The sequence below is a fragment of the Hippoglossus stenolepis genome, chromosome 4 (assembly GCF_022539355.2).
Source record: "Hippoglossus stenolepis isolate QCI-W04-F060 chromosome 4, HSTE1.2, whole genome shotgun sequence".
Taxonomy (NCBI): Eukaryota; Metazoa; Chordata; class Actinopteri; order Pleuronectiformes; family Pleuronectidae; genus Hippoglossus; species Hippoglossus stenolepis.
This window is the reverse complement of record NC_061486.1, coordinates 3,799,093-3,826,069: the sequence shown is the minus strand read 5'-3', so window position 1 is coordinate 3,826,069 and position 26,977 is coordinate 3,799,093. Positions and strand designations below refer to the sequence as shown.

General features: G+C 44.5%; 1 protein-coding gene across 2 annotated transcripts; it reads right to left on the bottom strand.

Moving 5' to 3' along the window:
- Positions 1–32: 32 nt before the first annotated feature.
- On the bottom strand, positions 33–25,433 carry bcl9l (bcl9 like). Of its 2 annotated transcripts, XM_047339532.1 has the most exons (10): positions 25,044–25,433; positions 16,549–16,653; positions 8,894–8,967; positions 8,185–8,582; positions 5,790–5,912; positions 5,248–5,422; positions 5,022–5,106; positions 2,286–4,689; positions 1,899–2,153; positions 33–1,776 (listed from the first exon to the last, which is right to left on the bottom strand). In XM_047339532.1, exons 4-10 carry the CDS (start codon positions 8,504–8,506, stop codon positions 596–598), a joined length of 4,545 nt encoding a protein of 1,514 aa, XP_047195488.1. In that variant the 5' UTR covers positions 8,507–8,582; positions 8,894–8,967; positions 16,549–16,653; positions 25,044–25,433; the 3' UTR covers positions 33–595. The 2 variants fall into 2 exon arrangements, with proteins under 2 accessions (XP_047195488.1, XP_035009867.2); XM_035153976.2 differs by lacking the exon at positions 16,549–16,653.
- Positions 25,434–26,977: the final 1,544 nt, after the last annotated feature.

Sequence of the window (26,977 nt, the reverse complement as noted above, 5' to 3'; positions counted from 1 at the left end):
TCGACAACACAATAACGGAAACTAAAACCACCTTAGAGATCAGTATTATTCTATTTTTTAGACTTCTATTAAAACACAGCTTTACAGACCAACTGCAAACATTCACAAATTGCATCTTATATACAGCAAGTATATATTATATGTGTGTGTAAATGTGTATGTATGTATACATATTTATATATACATACATACACATAAACATATATACATATATAACTCCTTTGCACGACAGTTTGGTAGTTGGAGAAAATAAATCAATGATATTAAAACAAATATAAATTTGAGGCACTCCTCTCCTGACCGCCATTCTGTTCCCACAACAAATACACACATCTTATAAATATACATATGTTACAGTATTTTAGAAAATGGCTTCAGATTTGTGACTAAACCATAATACAGTGCTTTTAAAGATTCAATTTTTTTTATCAGCTGTAATCCAAAATTTTAAGATTATCACTGATACCTTGTTTTTACATTCCTCTTTTCAAACAGCCGCAAGAATAACATTAATGAAAACATTTGGACACGATGGGGGACGTAACCTGTGGACACTTTCTTCTTTTTTTTTTTTTAACAGCTCATGTGAGTTGGATCAGAATGGCATATTGGCCATGCCTCCAGGGCCGTAGGCAAGAGGACTGTCCAGAGACATTCCCCGCTGTCTTAGAGACTGGGGTCCCATCATACCTGACTGCGGATGGGGAGGGGCCATCATGGGACCCTGAGGGGACATCAGAGGACCCTGGGGGCCGAACGGATCCCCTGGAATTGACATGCTTCGCTGCTTAGCCTGCATCATCATAATGTTTTGCTGTGCCATCAGATTGTGTGGGTGCTGCTGGGAGGACATCATGCCAGGATATGGATTGGAAGGATGGTGGAGGAGACTGTTGGCCATCATGGCTTGCTGTTGCTGGAGTTGCTGCTGTGGTACCATGCCTGTCCTTCCCATCATATGTCCAGGGGGGCACATGGGGCCCATGCCCATGCCACCGCCCGAAACCATAACCCTAGAGCCCCCTTGATGAATACCCATGCTTTGGCGTATCCCACTATGTGAAGGGTGAAGTGGCAGCTGCTGTTCGGCCATCATATTCTGTAGGTTTGCTAAGTGGGGGTTAGATGAAGGACCAGAAGACGAAAGCTGTTTGAGGAGCTGCTGGGGAGTAGGTTGCTGGGATGGTGGCCCCTGATGTGGATTCTGATGTTGCTCGCTCTTGGGGAAGTACTGAAGAGTGCTACTGGGCTTATCAGAAGGAATGATGCGGGACAGATCAAATTCAGGGATCCCCATATGAGTGGGACGTATGACTTCACTTAGATCCGGGCCTTCCCCCATGGGCAGAGAGGCAAATGATTCTGAGGGGTGAGAGGGTCGTTGGTGAGGATGGCCTTTGCTCAACAGGTGTAACTGCTGGGGCGGCAGACTGTCCTCATTAGATTGAGAGAAATTATGTGACATTCCCCCAATAGGTGAGTGCATGGGCCCATGAGATGGCGGCTGCATGCGAGGAAAACCTGCCATCTGGTTCTGAGATATGGGGGAAACATTGCAAGGCCCCATTCCATCAGGTCCGCCTCCTCCCATCATGGCAGGATTCATGGCAGGTAGAACCATTTGGTTTGGAGAAGAGAGAACAGGTCCTGAAGCATCGTGGGACAGGTGCTGCTGACCTTGATTGACAATACCCATGGGGCTTTGTGGATCACTGTGCGGGCCAATGGAGCCTTGGGAGACAAGTATCTGGGAGGTCTGGAGATTTCCAATGTTTCCTGTTGATAAAACAATGCAAGCATGTGAAAAATGATTAGAAATATAAGCGAAACAATACAGATCAAAGAATTAACACAACATATTTTCAAATGACACAATGACCCAGGGCTTGTTTTCTTACCTCCAATGCTAACACCGGACAGAAGAGGGCGATCAGGCATCATCTCGTCATCGGAAGTGGCAATTGTTTTGATTGCTTCATGGTAGAGAGGAGTAGAACTGGGCATGGCATACTTGGACATCTGAGACATGATGAGGGACAAAGGATTTTGAGATGGAGGTGCGTCGGGAGAGGAAGTAAATGGCATACTAGGATTCATAGAGCTTGGCTGGCTAATGGGGGTAGAGTTGGAACTCCTGGGGTGAAGTGGTTGCCCTGCAAAGGAAACATAAAAAAAAACAATGAATATCACAGCAATAGTAATATGAGGAACAGCACGAATGATGATCAGATGTCAGTGCTGGGAACTCAGATGTGTGTTTTGACTGTCATCGATTCTAAACATACCTGTCTCAGTAGAACTACTTCCTCCATTGCCCACGACTTTCCCACTGGTTGGACCACCTGGACTTGGAAGAGCTGTTTTAGGAGATGACCACCCTGGCGAACCCACAGCCATAGCTGGGGACTTCAGTCGTCCAGGGGAGGCAGACGGAGAGTGCAAGCCGAGGTTGGAAGAACCCATTACCTGGGGAGACTTCATGGAAGAAGAGGACGGAGTCCCAGCACCAGATGCAGGGGGAAGAGGGGGGTGGTGGCCTGCAGAGGAGATCTGTGAGGGTGACTTCAGACCTGGAGCAGAGGGGGAAGGTAGAAGAGGAGATGGCTCTTGATTGAGGGATGGTGACTTAAGCTGATGAGGAGGAGGCACTGAAGGAGATGTCAGAGGGTTGATGTTGATTGATAGGTCAGAGGGATGCCGAGGACCGAGGTCTGCTCCCCTGAGGCCTCCAGTCATCGGCATGTGACTGAGCCGCGAGGTACACCCCATTTGATTAGGTCCTTGATGGTCCGATCCAAACATTGCAGGGCCGGGTTGTTGAAGATAGGGTCCTTCCACCTGTCCTCCAGAAAAGGGACCTTGATTGTGAAACTGGAAGGGACCATCAGGTCCTGGGATCATTACTTTATTTCCTCCTCTTCCATTCTGTGAAGCCCTGATTCGTGCAATCTCTCCAGGACTAAACATCTCACCTAAAGCCCCCCCTCCTGCAGGACCTCCTCTGAGCTTCTGAGATAGCATCATCTGATGTTGTTGCTGAACATTCATTTGTGGGTTCATGTTCATTGAGAGGTTGTTCCCCAGAGGAGAATCCACCATGTCTCTCATCTGAGGACCCACACCAGGAGAGCCCATAATCTCCCGGGAGCCAGGAAAGTCCATTGGATCTCCCCGTGTGGAGGGTGGGCCTCGACCCATTGCCAAATTGGAAAAGTCTGGGCCCCCAGGATTGTCCATAATTCTTGAGCCCAGGTTGTCCTGGTGCTGCTGTTTTGCTAATCGGTCAAGTTCGAACCTGGGTAGCCCCTGCATTTGCCGTTTCTCCATAATGCGAAACATTTCCTCACGTGTTAACAGATGCTCTGGCTCTCCCTGTAAGTGCTGAGGAGGCCCACCAGGATAGCAGCCATGAAAAGGGCCTCCTCCACCTATGTCATCTATCCAAATCATCCCTGGCCTGGTGGGCCTTTGGTGTCCTAGACCCTCCATTGATAAAACTCCCCCTGGACTACCAGGAAAGGCCCCTCCCCCAGGTGGCCCTCTCTGCATCTGTCCCAAGAACCTCGGGCCACGTGGTCCTTCTTGGTGCATGTCTATCATTCGTGCATTTCCGCCCATTCCTCCTCCCATCATATTGCCGGGACCCCACTGCTGGTCTCCAGGCTTGCTGTGGTAGGGAGGAGGGGGTCCTCTCATCATCATGGGACCTCCATGTACGCCCATCTCAGTCACCATTCTAAAGTGCTGCGGATGTGTGGGGGGTTGCATTTCCTGTTGTCGTCTCTTCTCTTGGTAGTATTCTTCTTGAAGTTTCCTCCACGCCATTTGCTCTGGGGTCAGCCCTTCGGGTCCAAGTAAGGGACCCATATCAATCCCAGGTGAAGACATCTGGTGGTGGGGGTGTTGTGGTAGGTTGTGGTGAGAGTCCATTTGAGGGCTGTCAAGGCCAGGTCCACCAAGGGAGTGTGTTTGAGAAATTATGGACTGGAGGGGTTCTTCATATTTCTTTATCCCTCCCATCGGAGCCAAGGCTGACGATAGCATATTACCGCTGCTGCAATTTCCAGGGTTATTAGTACCATTATCACTATGCTCAAGAATAGCACTTCTGTCAGTATTGTTGTTATTATTTAGATTGGAAGAGTTATTAGTAGCATTGTTGTTGGAGCCACCTGTCTCTCCAGGGACTCCACTGGCTCCACTGCGCAGTAGCAGTCTCTCTATGTCTCTCAGCGTCTGCAAAGAGCGCTCCCTATGTTCCAGCTGCTCTTTAGAGAGGCCATCTTGGTTCCCCGGGCCGCCCCTCTGGCCCATATCACCCTGTAAGTGTGCAGATAGGATGGAGGGATTCTCTGAGGGATAAACCGTAGCAACAGGAAGAGGCATACCCCCTGCGCTCTCCCCATCTCCAGTACCTGGAACCGGGCCTGCTGGTGTGGCCGAGTTCCCTCCTTCTGACCTATGGGCGACGATGCTGTTATTGCTGGAGGCACCGCCTGATCTGGTCTGAGAGGATTCATTATCAGAATGTCCTGCTGATGACGGTGTCCCCGCACGGTGCAACGGGCCTCCAACTCCTGCGGAGGCTGGTCGCGGAGTTCCACTTTGGGATTTTGGGGTGCCTGTGGGTGGAGAGCTGTTGGAGTTCCCCTTCTCAGACATGTTGGGAAGCTTTGCTAATGGGTGGCCCTGTAGCAAACAAAAGAAAAGGAAGAAACAAGTTATTATCAAGCTACTGAAATGCTACTGCTACTCTTCTAATTACATTATTATTTTTTAGTAGTAGAGTTAATGATATTATATATATATTATACTTAAACAAAACAGTGCATTTCACTTGCTAATGGAAACAGGAACAAAGAGTTAGCTGAGACCAACATAGCTAAATAAATTAACCGTATCAAATACTTTCCCCCTGTGGTGTTTATTGTGGAAAAATACTTTTAATCCCCTGTGGTTCAACAGGTTTAACACAAACTTCACATTTTGTTTAATTTGCCACTAAGCTGTAGAAGTCTGACCTGCTCCAACTTGGTGCGTGGAACATTTTGCTGGTGAAACAGAAGAATGGAATCAGTCTGTCCTTTAATTACAGCCTCTGCAGCGCTGTCAAAGATACAGAGGAAAAACACAAACTAAATGACGACTGATGTTGCATCATTCAATGTTAAATATCGAACAAACAAATCCAATCACGAAAAATCTAGATATTTCCCACTGCATGTCAGGTCTGCAGGCAGCTCTCACCTGTTGGCTAGGTTGGTTGTGAAAACATACACCACTTGCTGTGAAGACTGAGGTGGTTCTGCTTTTAGCCCTGGTCCCAGTCCACATCCCATTACAGGACCCCCAGGTTCAGGCATGGGCCCTGCAGACAGGCGGTCAGAGAGGCCCTGGATAGGACCTGCCAGCCCGCGCTCCCCTGAAGGAAAACCAGCAGCACATTTGTTTGGTTCATCTTAAGAGGTCTTGTTGCAGCAGTGCATCATCTTAACACTAGATGGAGCTAAGACACATGTAAAGTCAACTTAGTACAGCATTCAAGGCTGACTTCCCCTGTCTTTCACTGTCTGTGCAGGATCTGAACACAGCGATGGATAATTTATGGCCTTAACCTGTTGTTTTCAGAACAAATAAAAGTGAGACATGCCAGGGGATTTCTACATGTAACTCATCCTGCCCTCACAGTTGTGGCCACAATGACACCCATTGTTTGTGAGCCCTGCGGATCATTCAGATAACGGCAAATGGCCCTGTTGTTCCTCTCCAGTGGAGGTGGACAGACTCACGGTGGGTCGTGGTGTGCGGTTTGTCTTCATCCTCCTCTGTGTCAGGTCCAGAGCACCATTCATCTCCACTGTATGGCTGCTTCTTCTCCAGGACACAGCGCCGCTTACTGCGCATAACACCCTCTGGAGAATAATACACACACACACACACACACACACACACACACATCAACACTTGTATAACAACTGTCACAGTACTGTCCCTTTAAGGGGTTTTTAACCAGTATTGTTTTTACTTTTACCACTAATGGTCTTGACCACTGTATTTCCCAGAGCCAGAAGCTAATGTACTACTATCTATTCTAATGCAGATGGCCCTGATGTAATCTATAGGACCATTGTTCTCTAGCATCAAAAACTCAAGTTCGTAAAACGTTCCACGGTCATGTCATAAAAATAATGTGTTGCGTTATCAGAGTTACTGATATTTGTCTGCGTGACAAATTCTAAAAGGTGTTTGTACACCAGGGCTTGAACATAAGTACGCTCATATTTTCTGCATTCTCATTCTTGAACTGTCATAGGACATGAAACAGCAATGATTTACTTGTAAAGTTGATCTTTCCGGCTGATACACACAAACAGTGTTGACTTGAAAAATCGATTTTCTTAATGTGTAATGCATGCTTATCCCATCTGCAGAGAACAGTGTGCTGAGCCCTCTCATGTTGAGCGACAATCAGGGTTCTCAAACCTTCCTTAACGTCGAATTCAAGAACCCAATTCACTTAACTTCAAGGAGCAATTTTTTTCAATGACATCCAGCAGGCTTCACAGAGGCTCCGAGGCAACAATTACAAAGAGAGACGGGTTTGAATGTGTGAATGTGTTGAAGTGAGGAGCTGAGAGACAGCGAGAGGAGACACATGAAGCCAGCGGCACAGAGACTATTTTCCTAAGGTAAAAAATATACAGAAAGAACCTCAATCTCTGTATTTTTCCACAAAACAATGTTAGCATTTGCTATTTTATCTCTATTTTCATGTCTAAGGCCTTGATTTGTCATTTCTCAAATTCACAAACTTTCAAGGAAGTGAAGGGGCCCTTGGGAACCCTGAGTAATAAACTTTGTGGATATACAAGCTGTTGTGTGTCAGTGGGTGCAAACAGCTGCAGGAAGCATTCTGCAGCCCGAAAAACATTTCCACAAGGTATCCTGCAGCGAGAGAGACATCAAGTTCTGACGGGAAACACAACGGTGGCTTTAAACTCCACTATCCCAGATTAGTGTCACATAGTTAGAGGAAAACTAGGTGACGAGTTTTCAGGTTCAACACGTTATAAACTGTGAATGTACAGTAGAATGAGGAAGGAAGGAAGTTTGCAGTGACAGTACAGAGAAGATGACAGCAGTGGGAGGGCTGCGGCCTCGACACAGAGCCACCTCTTGTTTTCTGTTTTGTGATACCACAAGTTACTGGTTTATTTGAATAAGTAAATTGGCTATTGAACCATGTTTTCTAACCTGTCTCTCTACAGGTTTCCAGGTTTGGCAGCAGAGTAGTTTGAAGTGAAGAGGAGGGAGGCTTGTATTTCATTTGAAAGCACTTTTGTTTTTCAACACACAGAAATAAGATCTCAGGGAACGTGTGCGCGTGTGTGTGTGTGTGTGTTTGTGTGTGTGTGTGTGTGTAAGGGGAGGTCAGTAAAGATATGCCTTCAAATGATCCACCCTCTCTTTCAACCTGTGTCGTTCTTTGTGTTGGTGCCACACCTCCCCCTGTGTGTGTGTGTGTGTCAAATGAGTGTGTGCGTGCGTATGTGTTTTGTCAGCGTGAGCATTTTTGTGTGTGACTTTTAACAGTCGTGTCCAGCGAGTTCAGATGAGTTTCACGAAGATAGAATTAATCTCATCTGCAGTTCAACCCTCAGGTGAGCACGTGTCTAATGAGCAGCAGCAAAGAAATGCAAATTAAACACTTTGTACTGAGCCACGTGAACACAAATATTTACCCTAACGCACACTCAAAAAAGGAGCTTCATGTCCTTCCCACCCACGCGTCATCTCTTACTTTAATAACAACCTCTCTGGGCTTGCTACATTTTCACAACCTCGTGACCTGTCTCTCCCTCGGAGCACTACAGAAAGCCATCTGATGCACGTCACTGCACCGCACACATGGCATAAACTATCAAAAGCCAGGGGGAAATTCTGATGCTTCGCTGAAAGGTCAGGGCATTTCAGTGAGAGAGAAAACAAGCGCCTGTGTCCTCGCAGTCCTTATATTCACTTCCTGCTGTGGAGGCGGTGAATTCAAGTAATCTGGTGTTTCGGTTAAAGATTCTGCTGATAAAGAATGTAAAGGAAGTGAACGTCTGCATTCTCAGAACAGAAACACACTGTCTATACATCCCAGACGTTGACACAGTTCCTTCTGTGCGAGGCATGCCTTACCTCCTTTGGCGTCCGTCTCCAGGGCTGGGGGAATGGCATTTCTCGAGTCGCCGGAGTCCATGGAGACGCTCCGCTCCCGCTTGGATTTGGTTTTCAGCATCCCTCCGACGCCGCTCGCCGATTGGCTGGCAGCCTTCAGCACGGGGTTGCCGGAGGAGATCTGGTTGGTTTTGACTCCATGGCTCCCGGCGCCAACGCCCTTTGAACCCAGGTGGCCGGCAGCTCCCTGCTGCTGAGCCTGCGGGTTTACGCCCGGGATCTGGGATCGGGTGTCACTGGTGACCTGCTTGCCATGATTGGCCAGTTTACTGTCTTGGAGCATTTGATTAGCTGGAGGTCCGGTGTGGAGAATAGCTGTGCCCGTTTGTCAGTGGAGCTCACATTGCTTACAGGCAACACTGGTGGAGAAAAGAAAAACATTATGATCAGAATTCCATAATAAAACTCACTGTTATTTTTCCTTGGTCTCGTTTAGGGGTTCGAATCTGACCACTGTCGGAGCAGCACTTCGGAAAATGTCAAGTAATTGCTCGTAAAATTGTTGTTGTACTGGACAGATTTTGTCAAAACATATTATAATAAAGTATTTAGCTTATTCTGTCCTTTAAAATAAAGCTTAAATCTTGACCCTGTACAAAGTTGGCGTTTGGCAACACTCCAGTTTCAGGTCAGGGCTCTAATCTTTAACCTTTCCAGCCCGTGCACTCACCTCATCTCACCCAGATGTTCAGCTGACACACTGCCATGCTGCACTCCAGGACACCTCACTTTCAACACATGGACCTGAGGGACAACGAGAGAGTAACGTCATCAGTGGAGGCAGATAGCAACCTTTACAGTCGGTGCTATCTGTCAGCTCGTGTGTCTTCGGCCCACGGGTCAATATCAACGTCATGGGCAGAGACAGGAGAGAGAGAAGAAGCCATGAGATTGTCGGGAGAGGAGTAGTGTGAGAGGCCGCGGAGACACTGTGAGGTAACTGTCCCTTTAAGCGACAGAGAGCAAAAGACAGAGGGAGTGACTTGAAACTCAGAAGTAGCTCAGCAGCGTTTCAAGGTCCCTCCCCCAGCCAAACACTTAACAAACCACAAAGACACCACACATTCCACAACACTGTCTGTAGCAATACCTGTCTCTCCCTCCCGCCCAGGCACCCACACACACACACACACACACTCTGTTGCACACTTTGAGTTCAAGCACGAACACGCAAAACCTCATTAGCTGCCTATTACAGACTTTAGTTTTCACAGTTAGTTAGTGACACCATAAACTTAAGACTTCATGAGAATTGGACGCTTTTTTAAAAACCTGTTTTAATGTGACCTGAAAGCACAGACGGTAAGGCCTTCACCTCGAGCCTCTGCTATCTGCTTCATGGTTTACTGGTGAAAACAGCTTTCAGCCGAGCAGGATTCCAGCTCAGCATTCAGAACGAAGGACACTCTTCAGCGTGCGAAGGCTTCACTCTCGAGTTCAAGTCCGTAGCTGCAAGCTGACGCCCTCCTGACACCACATGCCTGTGTCCTTAACCCCAAGTAACTGGGGTGTGCTTTCTCTCTGTGCCGGAGAATTTGTGTGCAATCTACAAACACAAGTCGTACACAACCTTTCTTGACGCCTATCCCTTCAGAGCTGCTTGTGCTCAGTGCATTTAACAGTTCTCAGTAATCGCAGGTCTCAACACGACTCCCCCACACCTGTTGCTGGTGAACAATAGTTGGTCAAAACAGTCATCGCAGCCTGCTCAAAGACATCGAGCCCAGATATTTGGCTGACGTGAAGCAGCAGATCTCATGTAAATATTTCCATCGAGGTTCCATTTTTGGCCGATGACACAACCCCTGCACTGCACACGGCCCAGTCAGTCAGGTCAGCTGTCGCGCTCCTACAGAACCATGTGTACCGCTCACTCACCTTGACAGGTAATGGTAAACACACTGCTGCAATTAGTCATTAACTAACGCCGGCTCAAGTCAGAACAGAAAGGCGCCTTGTTCGCTGGCAGAGGACCTCATCACTCATTAACTCAAACAGGGACAGTCAGGCATCACTCCTGTTGACAAAGTGTGACTCACTGGCTTTGTGCAACACAAAGAGGAGGCAGATTAATGGTACGGTGAGACGCTGACCTTTGAGTGGACGGTTAAGAAAAGATAGGTCTATACAAAGGGAATACCAATCTGGGAGATATCAAGGAGACTCCCAATCATTACCTCTGCCAAGGAGGTTGGTTTCACCCGGCCGTTTGTTGGCTTGTCAGCAGGATTATGCAACAAACGACTACACAGATTTCCATGAAACTTGGCAGAAGGAGGGGACCTTGACAGACAATAGAACCGATTAAATTTAGTTTAAATTTTTTAATCACTTTAACATTGCAACGATAGGGCATTTTCAGACAATTTCCCAGGAAATCTAGAAAAATCTTGCTTGGCCTTAGCGGAGGTATCCGTTCTGCTGAGGGCCGTTCTACTTCCTGCCGTGTTCGACATAATCAACGTGGTGAAAAGGGAAAAGTGAAATGAACTTTGCAGTAGGTAGAAGTCACTGAAGGATCTAGTTAAGGCTTTGTCTTACTGCACCAGGGGTTACAGGCGTCACGCCACCATTATCCACACTCCTCGCCACAAGGAACATTACATATAAAGCAACTTGAGTACAGAGATCATGGAAAAAGAGAACAGGATGAGGTTTATAGTGGATTTCCTGTCCGATAAAAGTGGTCGAACCAATCTGCCCTAATGAATATGTAATATAAGATGTTGTTGTTCGACCTTCTGCAGCAGTAGCGTGATGGGAAGCTGTTGTGACTAGCCATTTTTAGTTGGAATATTAATGTTTAACAGAACTGTTTTGCGGTCACAGGTCTGAGAAAAGCAGGTTTTCGCCGTTCAAGCCAAGAAATAACTGTATTTGCGCGGTGCTGTTTGCCGACTTCAAACATTATCTTGTTTGGAAAAAGTCCCAGTGTGTGTTTCAACATCTGGAGAAAAGTGCCTCGGGCGTTACAGACAGGAGAACACAATTAAAAACCATAAACCGTAATGTTTTCCAACAGCTCATTTTAGATTAAAGCTGGTGACATGGAAGGTCTGGTTTACAAACAATTAATTTATGATGGTGAAAAATTATTCATTTGAGGAATATTAACCCTAAACTATCTTGTCACACCTTGATTACACACATATCTGATCTCCATTCTATGTAACATGCAACCTGTGACAACAACTGGGTGGACCAGTGATGACTGAGGTGTGTCAAAGTGACGAGTGACAACTTCTTGTACTTTATATTGTATGTTTGTTTTTCACTCAAATCAATATGGGACTATTTGGTTTCACTTTTTTCCGTTGAGGTTTTTTTTTGAGGGTTAATCACTTTGATTCAATTCTGTAAAAAAAAGGTCATTAAATACTTTTAAATGTTTGGTACAATATAAACCGAACAGCAGCACAGATGCAAGTAGAGTCTGTTTTGTATGTGGTGCAATCGGTTTTTATTTTTGCTGAGAAAAAGCCATCAATGAATCCGGCAGAGCTGCAGCGCCATGACTAAACTTAATTGATGTCATCTGCATTCATTACATCCTGACCCCAGCACATGAACACAACAAGACATTTAACAGCTAATCTTGAAAAATGATTAGTACTTAATTATGATGACATTTGAATGATGAATTAAATCAAGTCACCCCGGCTGCTGTGGCATTAATCTGCAATAAAATCAAGGTTGTAAAATCAAAGTTAATGTCCCTTAGGGGAAGCGCGCTCCCTTTCCCCTCCCCCATTATCTATTCAAACGGTTTCTGCAAAAGCAGGTTTCAACATTTCTTTTCAGGTCTAGCTTTTTGTTGTCACGTTGACAAGGTTGCAGCTCTCTTTGTGCAGCTCTCCTCTTCTTTTCATGCGTTTTACATCATATTTATCAATGGGAAATTTGTTGCTCTAATATGTTTGCAGGGTCCAAAAAAGCCAATTTCCAGGAGCAAAATGACAAACATCTGGGACCAGGCTTTAGAGTCTTTCTCACCAAGGTTGAGCTGAACATCCAGGGCCCCAAAAAGCCTGAAAAGCAAGCAGGGAGGGGTAATGGATGGACGGATGGATCAATAGATGAAACCTGATTAAGACCCAAGTCTTACGGTGCGATAGAGCATGCTGACACATTTGGAAACGCTCGAACACCAGTTTAGATTGTTAAGTAAAGGGCGCTGGCTCCGGTGATTAATCCCACATACCTGGTGTTTACAGAGTCTGAGTAATCAAGGCTATGACGTCACTCACACTGACAAGCAGCTGACCAGTTACTGACCAGTTACTGACGAAACACAGTCAAAACAAACCGTGTTAATATTAATTTCCACACACTTTTGCTAAAAGCTTGAAAAACAGCTAAAGTACGGTGATATTCGACTCTTGGATTAACTCGATGACCAGTGCTCAGTAAATAACACAAGCCTGCACGTTTACAGGAGCTGGATACAAATGAGCACATTATAATAAGGTGTGAACAGACGGCTGCAGGACTGTGAAGTACCTTTGTTGGTTCATTATAACAAGTGTAACAAGGAGAGGAGAGTCCGGACAGGAACAGACCAGAGAGTCCACTGTGGTGTTTGCACATGGAGATACAGGCAGAGATACAGTACCTGGCAACAGCGGCTATAACACCGCTATGTGTACGGCTACTGTACAAGGTGATTGTGTATTTGACTAAATTTGCACAGATCTCCTGATATTTGGAACCTGATGACTAACATAACTATGGGTTTTCAATGGAGCCACATGGGGTAGTTTGTAAGACGGAACCAGATCAGTCATCTGTACCCTCATATCAATAATTTATGGAAATAAAAATACCAGAAACAATTTGTTGTCATGTCAAACATGTGTTAGTGATATAAAAGATCACACAGTGGGTGTGTTACAGCCGTTAACCTTCATGTATCCATGGAACAATGCCAAATTTAAACTGTATTTAATCCATTTAGATTGCCAATGACTTGACAGCTTTCACTGTTATTGCGCCGCATTATACAGCTGCACGTGTTCACCCTGCAGCCAGAACCGGAAAACCAAAAGTAAACAATGTTAAAACGTCTTGTGCAACATTAAAAGAAAGTGTGGCACCACACAGGCAACGGGAGCGAATGGAATTAAAGTAAAATAATACAAATATAGAAATTCAAAGGTGTCACTCAACTGCCTGTCACTCAACCCGGACTGTCCACACAACCCACAACTACCAGTAGCTTCAGTGTAAAATACAAAATATACAAAATACAAATAAATATGAATTTAAATTATTTTTACAGTTATTTAGTGGGAAAATAGTATTTTGTTGTCAGTCAGGCTTCTGCTCAGTCACCTGAGAATATCAACTGACACGATATGTAAACTGAGAGCGACTAACTGGGTGTCTCAATTAAAAATACTGCACGTTAGACTACTGTGAAAATAACATTACAACAATATTATCCCAGTATTATGACGGATTTACTGTTAACATCTCTCAGCTTCGGTTCACCTGCAAATATTTGAAGTGGACACAGTTATCAGAATCACTAACTCTGACTAAAAAACAGCTTGAAGTCTTATGATCCATAGCAGCCAAGAAAAGATACAGGGAAAAAAAAAAACTGTTGCCAGGTAACTTATATTTCCATCTTGTCGTTTCACAAAATAGAGAGATAATGGAGGTTTGCAACTGGATCAAGTAGAATCAAGGAAGCTTTTTCGTGGTAAGCAAACCAGGCACAGTTCACAGAAACACACCCACCATTAAGGAAAATCTGATTCAGGACACAATGCTGCCAACGTCCATGATGTAAACGACATTTATAAAGTTACTAGAACATAGAATCCAGTCCAACAGACACTTGCTGTTTGTGTAGGACTTTTTCTAAAAGGTTCAAACGTGCAACACTTCTGTGATGGTCCATAATCTCCTGGGTCTCAGTCACTAAACATATCTCGTTGACGTACGGCACTGTGGCTCCGCTGCTTTGCTTTGATTTGTAAGTCAGAAGTTAAGAAAAGCTAAACTTTGTAAGTGCTGGTGCCATATTCAAGCTATTGAATACGGCTATTATACAAGCTGTGATTGGCTGTTGTTACGGCGATCGCACCAGCATCAAGCATCAGAACACACACAGCTTTGAGAATTAAAGAAATACGCAGTGCTACATTTAAGGCTCTATACTAACTCTATATTTGTGTTGGTATGATTTTGTAACTCGGCATATCCACCAGTCCCTGTGTTTTTCAGACTTACAGCAGCCGCAGCCCATTTATTTGCTCAATCTGTTCAGCATTGTGTCGTATTTCATGAAAAATGTTTCTGGCCTTTGGACAAATTAACATGTTGTCCAGTACTGGCCGTTCTCCTGCTTGTGGTCTGTTCTGTGCCAGGCAGGGGCAAAGTGCCTGTTATGTGTTTATCTTCCCTCCTGCCTTACTCTCGTCTCCCCACCCCCTCACCCCCTCCTCCCATCTCTCTCCAGGTGCTAACAATCTGATTGGTTTCTGCTCATGTCTGGTTTCCCCTGACTTCCAAGCTGGCCTACATCATCATTATGGGCCCTCGGTGAAGGAGCACATCTGAAGAGTTGATGCTGTGATTCAGTCGGATCTCAGCCTTGTTCGAGCCGATGCTGCACTTCTACAGAAGCCTTGTTAAGAATAATAGTAAAAGATCTGTGATGATAGGACAGAAGGTGAGTAGGGGTCTGTGTTATGGAGCCGGGGCCACACCGCCTGTAATGTGAGGTTTCTGGTATGGCTTCTGTGTTTCCTAGAATTAAAGTACAGCTATATACGCAAATAAATGCAAGGACTCTACGGTATGAAGCTGTGCCTCTTCCGTTCCTGCAATAACAATCAAAACCTTGTTAAAACAAATGTAGATTTGATTTAAGATGAGCCGAAATCAAACCACATTAATTTTCACTTTGGTTTTTGGGTTATTGTCTCAATTTGTTTCACCAAGGGGACACAATGTGTTTGGAGTTATTGTTACAAATAACATTAAATTCTAGGATTGTTTTTCCACCATATATTCTGAAGGACTCACAAACAGCAAGGGATCCAGCGGTAAAAGAGAAAAAACAAATACGTGGGCTGGCAGTTTTCTTTTTTTCTTGTGGACTTCAATTAGGTATGTGAGACTCTTATTAATCCTTTAATGAAATATGCTGCAGGAGACGCTCCTGTTAAAGCAGACGAGCGTATGTCTATGCTAATGTTAGCTATTATCCAATCAACAAATGCAATACGGCCTAAAATGTTCTCCGTCTCCCTTTTTCTCATTTGACATTTTCACAGGTTGTTTGGGAAACAAATTCAATTTGGCGGTTGGACGTCGTCCAGATGCATCCAATCACTGCTCCAAACAAATTAGGGAAATAATTCAATGAGTTTTAAAATCCATAGCACATGCTCTTTATATATATATATAACGCCAATAAAGTGAGGGCCATAAGTCCGTATGCACACACAAAAGCAAGCCAACACACACAAACACACACACCCTCACATTCCTTCAACATCGCTGGAAACAAACATCGCTGTTCTGAGCTACGGCCTCGGGGTCTGATGCATGATCAAGCTACTAAAAGGTATTTGCCTTTAAGTGTGGAAAATTCTGTTCTGTTATTTCTTTTTTCAGATGACCAAACAGGGATGTTGTTTTTCTAGGATTCAGTACAATAACAGTACAGCCACTGTAGTACAGGTCAGAATTTATAACTTTGTGTGTCCGTAAGCGTGTGTGTGTGTGTGTGTGTGTGTGTGTGTGTGTGTGTGTGTGTGTGTGTGTGAGTTTACGGTAAGAGGTTGCGCTCCTATTTAGTCCCAGTGGGTCACACAGTACTCTGTATTTTTAGAGCGAGTTGGTATTAATAGACCCAGAAAGCCTGGGAAGTCGGGGGCCAACGGTGAGAACAAAATACGAACGCTAGTCCAAAAACACAAATGCCACAGTGCTGCTCTGTGGATCAACACCAGTAAACACTGAGGGCAAAGTGTTTAACAGTATTGATGAATGAGTAATGTGTGTGACGCAGGAGAGTGCACGGTTACACAGAGGTGCACAGTTGAAACTTTTTTTGACGTCGGCTATTTAACAAACTGCATTTGCACATGGCGCCAGTCGAAATGTAGCCCAAGGAAAATGACTTAAATTCGCTCAGTTCCCCCGCAGCGCCCGAACCTAGCACAAGACCTCGGATAACACAACATGTAGGACTAACACAACATGTAGGACTGACACAACATGTAGGACTGACACAACATGTAGGACTAACACAACTTGTAGGACTGTTAACAAAATAAAGGACAAATTACGGTCCTCACGGGATCTTACCACGTTCTTCAGCATTTATTTCTGATCACGGGGAATCTGGCACAGAAACAACAGGAATGTCCACGTCAGGTTCATCAGAGGACATTTCACTTATTAAAGTGGGCTCTGTAAATGAGAAACAAATAAAGTGACTCCCACTATTCCAGCCACTTAGCAACAGGGAGCATTGGTTCTTGTGCACGGGGCTCGAGGGAAAGAGGAGAAGTGGGAGGAAGAGACAGTAAAATCTATGTTTTATGTGTCAGGTAACATTAAATTACTTGACCGATGACATTCAGCTTACTCTAGTTTGCCAACATGCTGCTGCTGGTGTTAGCATGAGAGTTGTGAGTACAGATCACAGACCATATATAAAGATGGATGACGTGCGGGGGCCACAATCTTGCACTTTTGATGGGATTCGGGGCCAGAGTTCACAGTTTGTGATGGTGTGGAGCCACAGTATCAAAGTCCTGATGACATACATGTCACTGTGGGTCATTGTTACCTCAGAACCCATTATATTTTTGGCATGGATCAGTTTCCCAGGGGATAATAACCTTGATTAAAAAGAAAAAAAATCTATGAGTGGGTGCGAATCCAAATAAAATGCAGGATCTAGCGGATTTAAAAGTGGTTTTATAAAAGGGACTGCATGTTGGGTCACTCTTGTTTACTCATAAATACTGAATGAGAGCTTTATAACCGTGTGTCAAGGTGGCCAACATTTCCAAATGCCACAAATAAACACCAATAAATTAACTCTATTTGTCTTATTTTTTTAAATCACAACCTGCTCAAGATGAAAAACACAAAACACCTCTGATGGGTGTTTGCTCGCCTGCTTGTGTGCGACTCTGTAATGTGGCCGGTGTGGCTGGTGAAACGACTCCCTTCATGTCCACACAGAGGTTTCAAACAAGCCCAAAATTGCCACTCTTATCACCGCTGACCACTTTCCACGGAGTTCCTTCCCTGCATATTTCACAGAGTTTCTGCTGCCGAATCTACCTGTGGGCCTGCTCCTGATAAATGATTCAACTCCAAAGTGGGCCGTGATAAAATTTTACGAAATGTGATGTGACAACGCTACATCACGTGATCACATTAGGCTGCGGCAAAGAGAAACTGTTTCAATCGGGCCGCACCATCAAAAACGTGGAATATGGTGTCGTAAGATTTGTGGGAATTTAGGATTTTGTCATTTTTACAAACTTGGTAACTGGAAATTTCCAAAAGTACAATCTGCAGCAGATAAACACATAGAAGCTGAACATGCACTCCTTCATCGTGCACAACTGAAACTTCTCAGTTTCTCTGCAGGGCCGAAGACAACAAAGCTAAGACTAGACAATTTTAGATTTTACATGTGAACTGTAAATACAGCAGAGTACAGTCATTGTCTCCTGTAGTGCAAATCCCATCCTTATAAATGAATGCTATAATATAACGTGTAATAAAAACATCCGCAAGCAATAATTACCATAAAGCTCCACATCTGTGATTTGAAATCTGAAGTGAACTGGGTTTTGGGGGCTGAATTTAAAATCATGTTTTCGGGGGAAAAAAACAAAGTTGAGAATTAAAACCTCTAAACTGTTCCGTCAGCTTTTCTTCTGCCGTCGGAGCCGAATTGATTTGCGAGCCACCCAACTTTAGAAAAATCAACAAACATGATGACGATCGAGTGCTGCTCGCTTTGAAGATGTTGAATCAGCCATCAAGCCCACTGCCAACTTTTCCCTCTAGGAAATCCAACTGGGACCAATAATGTGAGACTGTCTCCAATTATCGAAGCCGCCGCTGCACTGTCACGAAAAAAAATTCAGTGAAGTGCTTTTATATTGAAACAAGGAAGTGGAGTCACGTGATGATACAGCCAAGGCATGCACATGGGGAGAGGCAGACGGGAATAAGAGAGAGAGAGAAGTCAGAAAAAGATTAAACTAGCCAACATTAGGATTATACATTAGGAATAGATTTGTATTATGATATTCACTCTGACCCCCCGCCCCCCCCACCCCCCACTGAACCAGCCAGACATTTCCAGTGATTATTGGTGCCGGCACCCAATAAATTACAGCCTGTAGACTCTCTCTGATGAATTGAGTTTCTGATTTTCCATGGCCCCCTCGCTTAGAATCAAAACCAATGTCTAAGAAAAATATTTCAATCACAGGTCCCTTGTGACCACTGAAAGGTCACTTAATTGGAAAGCAGGAACCATCTGTGTCTGATAATGGAGCAACTGATTCCAGATTAGGAACTGAGAAACTACTACTAGTGTTGGACAAATGACTTGGTATCGATGCAGCCGGTGTGTGAAGGCTTCCTGGCAGGGGGAATTCAGAGCTCTGTGTTGGAGAAGACTGCGTTTAGCCGTCCGGGCTGGAGGGAAGGAAAGGACACAACTGGAACTTGTTCAAAAATCTCGGAGGAGGAAAAGAAAAAAAAAATAGAAAGTGGACTGCGTGTTTGGCATTTTTTGGTCGGAGCACTCGGCACAGTGGGCCGGCGAAGAGTGTAACAGACACGGATTAGTGACCACATTCAACCCTATAGCCATATCTTCCGCTTGCTCCTCGTAATCCTTGCCATAACATTTTGGAGTTACTGTGCTTCCTTCTATCATTTGCTTGTTTTGTTTTTTTTTCTCCCAGCGTCAAGTTTGTTTTTCCGCAGCCTGGTGCTGTGGGAATGTATTACTCTGCACGAGGTTACTGCAGGTCAACATCTATTTGAACAAACATCCAAAAAATTCAAGTGGCTTCAATCAGTCCAAAAAATCTATTATGTGAAGCCTTGATTTTAAAAAAATAAAATAAAATAAAGAAGGTATTTTTTTACTTTTGGGATAATTTAATACAAACTCTGTTTACAAGGCCGTGATCTGTTTAGCTTTCTACTTCCCAGTCTCCTCGTAGTACTTGTTGGGAGTAAACTGCAGTGCATTGTGGGACGTTACACAGGTGACAGCCAAATAATAAAATCTGCACACAACAGTGGGGGTTGTGGCAGGTTGCTGTGGCAACAAAACATGTCACGGGGCTGCGTAAATATAGTCTAACCAGTAGGCAATGTGCAGAGAGAGAGAGAGAGAGAGAGAGAGAGAGAGAGAGAGAGAGAGAGAGAGAGAGAGAGGCCTGCCACAGAGGAAAGGCCACGCACAGAAAAAAATGAAAACGGAGACATCTGTGAAGATCTCAGAGCACCACTGTCGTTTGATGTCACTGGCCTCTCTAAACGGTGTCAACAGAGGAGATGACCTAAGATGCACTTTCCTCTCCACACCGAGGGGGAAGTATCATGAATGGTACACAAAGTGTAGGGAGTTAAACAGGAGGAGGAAAAGAGATACTCAGCTGAAAGATTAACTGGTTCACTTGAGGCGAAAAGGGTTATGTTTTCTGAACCCTGTCCATTTGTTTGTTGATTTGTTTGTTAGCAGGATTATGCAAAAACTCCTCGGCAGATTTCCACAGAACTCGGTGGAAGGGTGGGGCATGGGACAAGAAAGAAGCCATTCAATTGTGGTTTGGATTAGAATTATCACTTTCTTTTATTTTGTGATAAAGGGTGTGACATATTCAGGGGACTGAATTCGGGGGAACTGTTGGGCTTTGACAGAGTTATGAACTCTTTCCTTTGCACATGTTCGAGACACATGTCTTCTCGATTAGTGGATTATTTGCTGAAGTCATGGATCTTTGGCCGTTGTTGGCTGTTCCAGACAAAAGACAAATGACGATCTCCACAACGGGTTGGAAATGAAGTGGTAAGAAGTCTGTAGGCACCTAGATCGTGGCTTTGCCTCCACTCAGCGAAGGAGAAGCACTGGGCTCATTTCGTACAGAGGGTCAAGGGTTGTATCCTCTCCAGCACATTCTGGGATGAAAGCCAACTGGAACAAGGAAGAAGATCAAACTGCAACTTTAGCACGGACAGAAATCAGGCGTTACGGCACAGAGGCAAGACGGAATAAAGAAAAGCTGATGGACAGAAGCCATTTGGTGTCGAGCTGAATCTGGAGACACAACTCCCAGTCTGCTCAGGAGAGGACGATCGGTCCGTCCAACCAGATTTTGTGTCTCTGTGTTTTCCTCATAGTTTAAAGATCCTCATCATTACAGATATGTGTAAGAATGCATTCCACACATAGTTTATCATACAAACCATTTTCACATCTCACCCTGTATCAGTACAGTCGAGGTGAAGTGTAACTGGTGTTCGTCTGGGGAGCATTCGGGGTTAAACACAGCATTTTCTTCCAAAACCAACATGAACATGGGCCAGAACTGTAGCCTGAGCTGGACTGAAATATTTAGCCTAAAATTGTGGGAAAGGACAAAAATGAGACCTCCCAAAATGTAACAATACAAGGAGTTAACACTGATCATAACTGAGATCATCATCAAGTGCTGTAGACTGGAGCCGTGATGCAAGATGAGAAAAGCTAGAGATGAAAAGGAGATGAATGAATGCCAGGAAGAAGTTGCACCTGGATTATTGGACAGGAAAAGAACTTGTAATTACTGAAATTGATATAAACAAGCTGGGAAATTACCTCCAGATCATCAGTGTTTGCACTCGTTAAGCTAAAGCACATTTGTTCGGTAAAATAGTAAGTGTCTTCAAAATGTCATTACAACATACCCACTGTAAATAATCGTATAATTTAAAAAAGAAACCGGCACACGAAAGCCAAAGGGGATAGAGGTGCTGACAGATGCAGCACTCAGATGGAGAATCCCAGTTAGAGCCTGTTTCTGCATTCGAATGTATTTGCAATACACGCTGCGAAGGGAGAACAATGGAATACACTGTTAAAGCCGCACTGTGCCACATGAGACCCTCACAAAGACAAAATACTACTGTGCATTCACATAGCGGGCATTAAGAAGTCAAACCGAGATCTGCAGCCACACGCCAGCGAGTCATTTGGCAACTTTCTGATTCTCCAACATACTTCGGCTCCCGCAGGTCTACGGTGATGCGGCAAAGAATTCAAATCTGAGCTGGCGTCTAACACAAATGATACAAAACCTACTCCTTCACCTAGAAAGGATGTTCCCTTTGTTTTCACAGTTTTCAAACATATTTGAGACAAAAAGAATTGTCCTTAAAAGTACAATATGTAACTTTGGCTGCTGGGGGTCTCTCAATCAAACAATAAGAAAAGACTACCCGACGCAACTCAGGTGCAAATCATGTTCCAGATGAGGTAATATATTTAAGTTTTATTCACGTTATGCACCAAACAGCAAAGAATAATCCTGATCCATTACAAGTGACCAGTAAAATTTAGTTTTCTGTCAAAACATGGATGGAATGAGTTCTATCGACGTAGTATCGACCACATCTTATATTTCTACAGAGGAAAACTTATTTCACGCTAATTATCTTGATCGTTTTATCACCCGGCCCTAACCTACGCCTACTTAATAACAAAAATAGACATGAAAATCTCACTTCTACAATATGGGGTTCCCTTTAAAGTCATTTCTAAAAGGACCCGTAGCCCTGTGGTGAGAAATATGCTAAAATATGCAAAAGAAAAGCACGTAGGAAGAAACAGAACCACAACTGACACTGTGACATTTATGTGAACCATAATGCGAGTGTTGTAAAAAAAAAATAATAAAAGAAATGCTTAGCTCAAACACTTTCTATTCAGGGATTAGACTGGGGCCTTGCTTTGCTCACTAGTCCCGTACTTAAATGTCTTAGTGTATTCTGTCAGGTGGAAACGTTCTCAGTATCACATTATTCTTTCATAGCTCACCTTAGGAGTGCTCCCTGTAACTCACCCACAAAGTTCTCAGATCACCTAGCCAGATAAGAAACACTTTGTCAGCAGCTCACCAAATCTGTCTCTGCTTGCACTCGAGCCGTCTGCGTGGACATGCGGCGGCTGCAGCGCATGTACTCGTTCAAATCGGATGTCGACGGAGCAGAGTGGGCAGGAAATAAGACTTTTCATTCACACCTAGGAGACGTCAATATAAAAAGATTTGCCTGATGCACTTGTCGTCTTGTTGCAGGAAAGGCTGCTTCATCCTCACCCCACGTCTGTCACTTGTTTTATCCCAGCCACATGTAGAATACAGTCCAAGATAATATTGTGTGTTTACAGCCCTGACATAGTAGATCGATTGCTTTGCACAAAGCTTCCATCATTATCCACGACAATCTAATTTACAGGAGCCCCCTGAGGACAAGACAGACAAAACACACAAAATAGAACAGGCTTGCACAAAAGGGCCAACAGGGAGCGAGAGACACGTCCTTTTTAAAACAAAAAAGCAAGAGGGGAAAGACGAGGGAGATATTTCCCTTCCAGTGGAGAGCAATGCACAGTGTACTGTAGCCCTGAAAGACAATTCAGATCAAGTTGCAAACTCTGTTAGGTGCTATATATAGCTCACCAGGATATTATAGATACACACACAGCATGGAGTGCACACACACACACACACACACACACACACACACACACAGGCTGAGTGTGTACCAACCGAGAGAAGCTGCAGTATCTCTTCCTGTGGTTTTAAGAGCAGCATTATCACACCCTATGCAACAGGCTGAACTAGCAGGGTCGTGGGTTGTCATGAGCTTACTGGACCGAGACCACACACCCACACACCCACACACACACCCACACACACACCCACACACACCCCACACACACACACACACACACACACACACACACACACACACACACACACACACACACACTCTACAGTTAAACTTCACAGCTGATGCCGATACTCATATTAGGGAGTAAAAAAAATTCCGATCCCGTTATATTGGCCAATATACTGATATATACATTTATTTTTTAATCTGTCAATGATTCCTACGATGTTTATTCTCTAGAATAAATATTGTCGTATGTGTGAGAGGTTTATATTCAACAAACCGATATATGGGTCGAGCTCTGGTATTTAGCTATAAAATCATCTACAATATGAATACTGGTTACTAATATATTAAATTTGACAACTAACTAACTTTACATAACATCACATTATATTTGTCATAGCCTGACGTCTGTCACCGTTATGGTGCGAGAGCTTTTGTATTCAGCGATATTAACGGCCAAACCAACGAGATTTCATAATTAGATATTCAAATATATTAAACTACATGTTGGTCCTGACAGGAACACACACTGAGTCTCACACACTCTGACACCTAAATGTTACCTCATCTGTTCTGCAACGCTTATTTGTAAAAGAAATCAAACTTAAAATTTACGTAAACGCCCATACTGAGTTAGTAATTAGATATTAAATTGAATAGCAGTGACAGATATATCCAATTTGTGTCATTAACTTAATTGACAGCACAGTTCAGCTGTCGCAGCCCGACGTCTCAGTGAAGTGGGACAGGAAATGTCTGTGAAAGTAAAACGTCCTGACATGACATCTTCTCTTATTCTGTAGAAGAAGATGTTTTCATTTGGGTAAACGCTGACACCGATGAACGTGTTTACATCAAGAGATATTAACGACCAACCGGTAAATTGATATATGTCGAGTTCAAGTAGTCAGCGATCAAATTATACAAAACTACAATTTGAATAGATGTTGACGATATGTTAAATGTTAAAGTTAGTAGACGTCTGTTACCTACATGTGTATGAGAGGTTTATATTAAGCGATATTGTCGGCCAACAGATATATATCGGCTGAGATTTAGAAATTAGATATTAAAATGTATTAAATGTGACAGTTAAACTTTATTTGACAGGTTAGTTGATGTGTGAGTGGGACAGTGACATGTGTGTGAGAGGGAAACATCCTGACAGCACATGCATGTACACTTTGTTTACATCGAGCCGCAGCTGTCAAAACATGTGGGGATCCTGACACGTGAACACGCGCCGAGTCCCGCGTGGAAGTGACAGGTGTCACTCACGCTTCAGGTGGGGGGGGAACAACACACAGTCTGACACATTAGCTGTAGCAGCTGTAGCCGTGCAGCTAACTTCCCCACATCTGGACGCGGGCGGGCGGGGGCTTGATGCGGAGCGGGGTCTGAACGCACAGTGGAGCCGAAGCACCGCACAGTTAGCTAGGGGGGGGATTTGAGGACACATGCCCCTGACGTGAACCTCAGGAGCGGGGAGACTCGCTGCGCCAGCTCCGGTGTTCTCCACGGGGGAGCTAACTTAGCATGCTAATTCATGTCTGCGCTAGCCTGGTAGGCTTGTGAGCCGACGCAACACGCACGCACACGCACACGCACGCACCGACACACACAGCAGCGGTGCTAGCTAACGGGATTCGAACTTTGTTGGTGGCTCTGCTAGCGACCTCCGTGATAAAAAAACAAGGCGGTGAAAGTTAGACGAGTCCCCGCGTAGAGATGAGGCAGCTGTGGGGAGGTGGAGGAGGGTGGTGGTGGTGGGGGGGGTGGACAGCTAGCATGGTTCGGTGGTGACAGTGTTTTGAAAATGAGTGTGTGTCTCTGTGTGTGTGTGTATGTGCGTGCGTGTGTGTGTACTCTACCCCATTTGGCTGAGATCAGAAGAGGCCGATGTCAGGACTGACGGCCGGTCCACATTCCCCGGAGTGGCCGCTGCCGCCGCCGCCGCCGCCGCCGCTCCTCGCTCCTCGCTCCGCTTGCTCCGCTCCGCTCCCCGCGACCCCGCTGCGCAACACGGTCCCGATCCTGTGTCCTCGATCCCCCCCCTCCCTCCTCCTCCCTCCTCGGCTGGGGCTTCGAGCTTCCCTGGAGACCGATAAATCACCGCGGCCCGCGTTCTAGGTTGCAAGTTCTAGGAGGTGGAGATCCGGGGACGTGTCACCTTGCAGCGGCTCCTGACTCCCACTGGTCGAGACGCAGCCGCTTCTCTCCGCGCGTCCATTCACTCCCTGCCGCCGACAATCATGAGTGTGGCCACACGGGCATCCGTATGTCACTGAGCCGATCTGTCACCGTCTGACTGTCACTGCCCCCCCCCCCCACCACTGCTCTGTCTCTACATGATCAACTTCAATTTTTTTTACTGCTGCAGTTTAAAAAGTAAAGCTGCGTTTTTCCCTTTTTAGAATGGAACCAAGAATCAATCAATCAATCAATCAATCAATCAAATAGAAGCTTTGAAATTATAATCCCCATCCCTTGATTGACAGGCTGTCATCCTACAACACACGAGGGCTGAGTGATGATACTTTCAAATCAGAAGTCATCGTAATGTGGATAATGATTTAAACTTTGAAGTGCTTCACGTGCAATAAAGAGGAAAACGTGTTAAAATTATTTTTATGAAACATAAGAACATGTGAAAATGACATTTTCAAAGAAAAGTAAATTAAAAAATAAATAATACAATTTTTAAAAAAAGGCATAAGAATAGAAAAGATTGAAAATGATTTCAAAAAATAAATATATAAGAGCGCTTTTATATATTTCTTTTTAAAGACTGAAGCTTCTCTGATATCGAGTCTGTTCCTAAAACTTTGGAGCGAAGTTTACCAAAAGTGAAGAAGCAACTGAGAACTGAGCCCAGGAACTGTACTGAAGTAAAGTGAGGATCCAGTTGTTGCTCAGCTCAACCTGCTCTTGTTTGTTCAGATGAATACTCCCTCTGGTGGTGTGGCTACAGCAGAGGTAACGGCTCGGAAACATGCTTTACCCTCAAGTGAACTCTGGTTGTGGGCTTTTATTGGCTAGTATACCAGCTGTGTTTTTTAACTGGAGACAGGATTTTAAGTTGTGTTTCATGTAATTTGTCTGTAAAGCTGCTTTCAGATCTGCATTGAACTCCAGAGAGCCTCCAGATGTTCTCCGGAGGGGATGGATGTGAGAACGCAAATGTCCAAATGAGAACCTCCGGACTTTCTGCGGACTTTATACCAAGGGGCCGGTTGGAGAAGGAGATCCTCGGCAGGACTCGCCACAAGCAAGTTGATGATGTTTGTGAGCCACACATATGAACAATAATAAAGCAATATCAGTTTCATTTGATTAAAAACATTGACGAAATAAAATTTGATTGCGGACAAACCAGGTGGGATGAACACAGAGATATCTAAGCACCACATACCGTTTATAAAAAAGCTCTGCACACACAAACAGTAGAGAAGTGACAGTATATTGTAGAAGTGTAATTACAAGGAAATAATTGTGAAGTAGCTCCAGAGCATCAACACAGACCAAGAAATCAGCTCATTCAAAACATGCAGGTTAACAACGGGCACCGCACTGGTCTGGGAAAAGCTGAGAGAGCCCAACATGTGTTTTACCCCTCGAATTAAAAATACAGTGATCATCCTGACTGTGGAGTTGGAGCAGTAACAGATATTCACACCGTTAAGGTGCTGGCTCCCATTTAGACCGACTAAAGTAATTGCCATAATCAAGGGGAACAGGAGACATCGTTCACTTTTTACACACGTTCCTTGTCCAGATGTTTCTGGAGCAAGAATTTAAAACTGCA

Excerpts from the sequence above, each read along its gene's own strand:
- bcl9l (XM_047339532.1), bottom strand. The coding sequence starts at position 8,506 with ATGCTCCAAGACAGTAAACTGGCCAATCATGGCAAGCAGGTCACCAGT. Across the intron at positions 5,107-5,247 it reads ACAACCAACCTAGCCAACAG|CGCTGCAGAGGCTGTAATTA; the intron begins GTGAGAGCTGCC and ends TATCTTTGACAG. Across the intron at positions 4,690-5,021 it reads CACGCACCAAGTTGGAGCAG|GGCCACCCATTAGCAAAGCT; the intron begins GTCAGACTTCTA and ends TGTTTGCTACAG.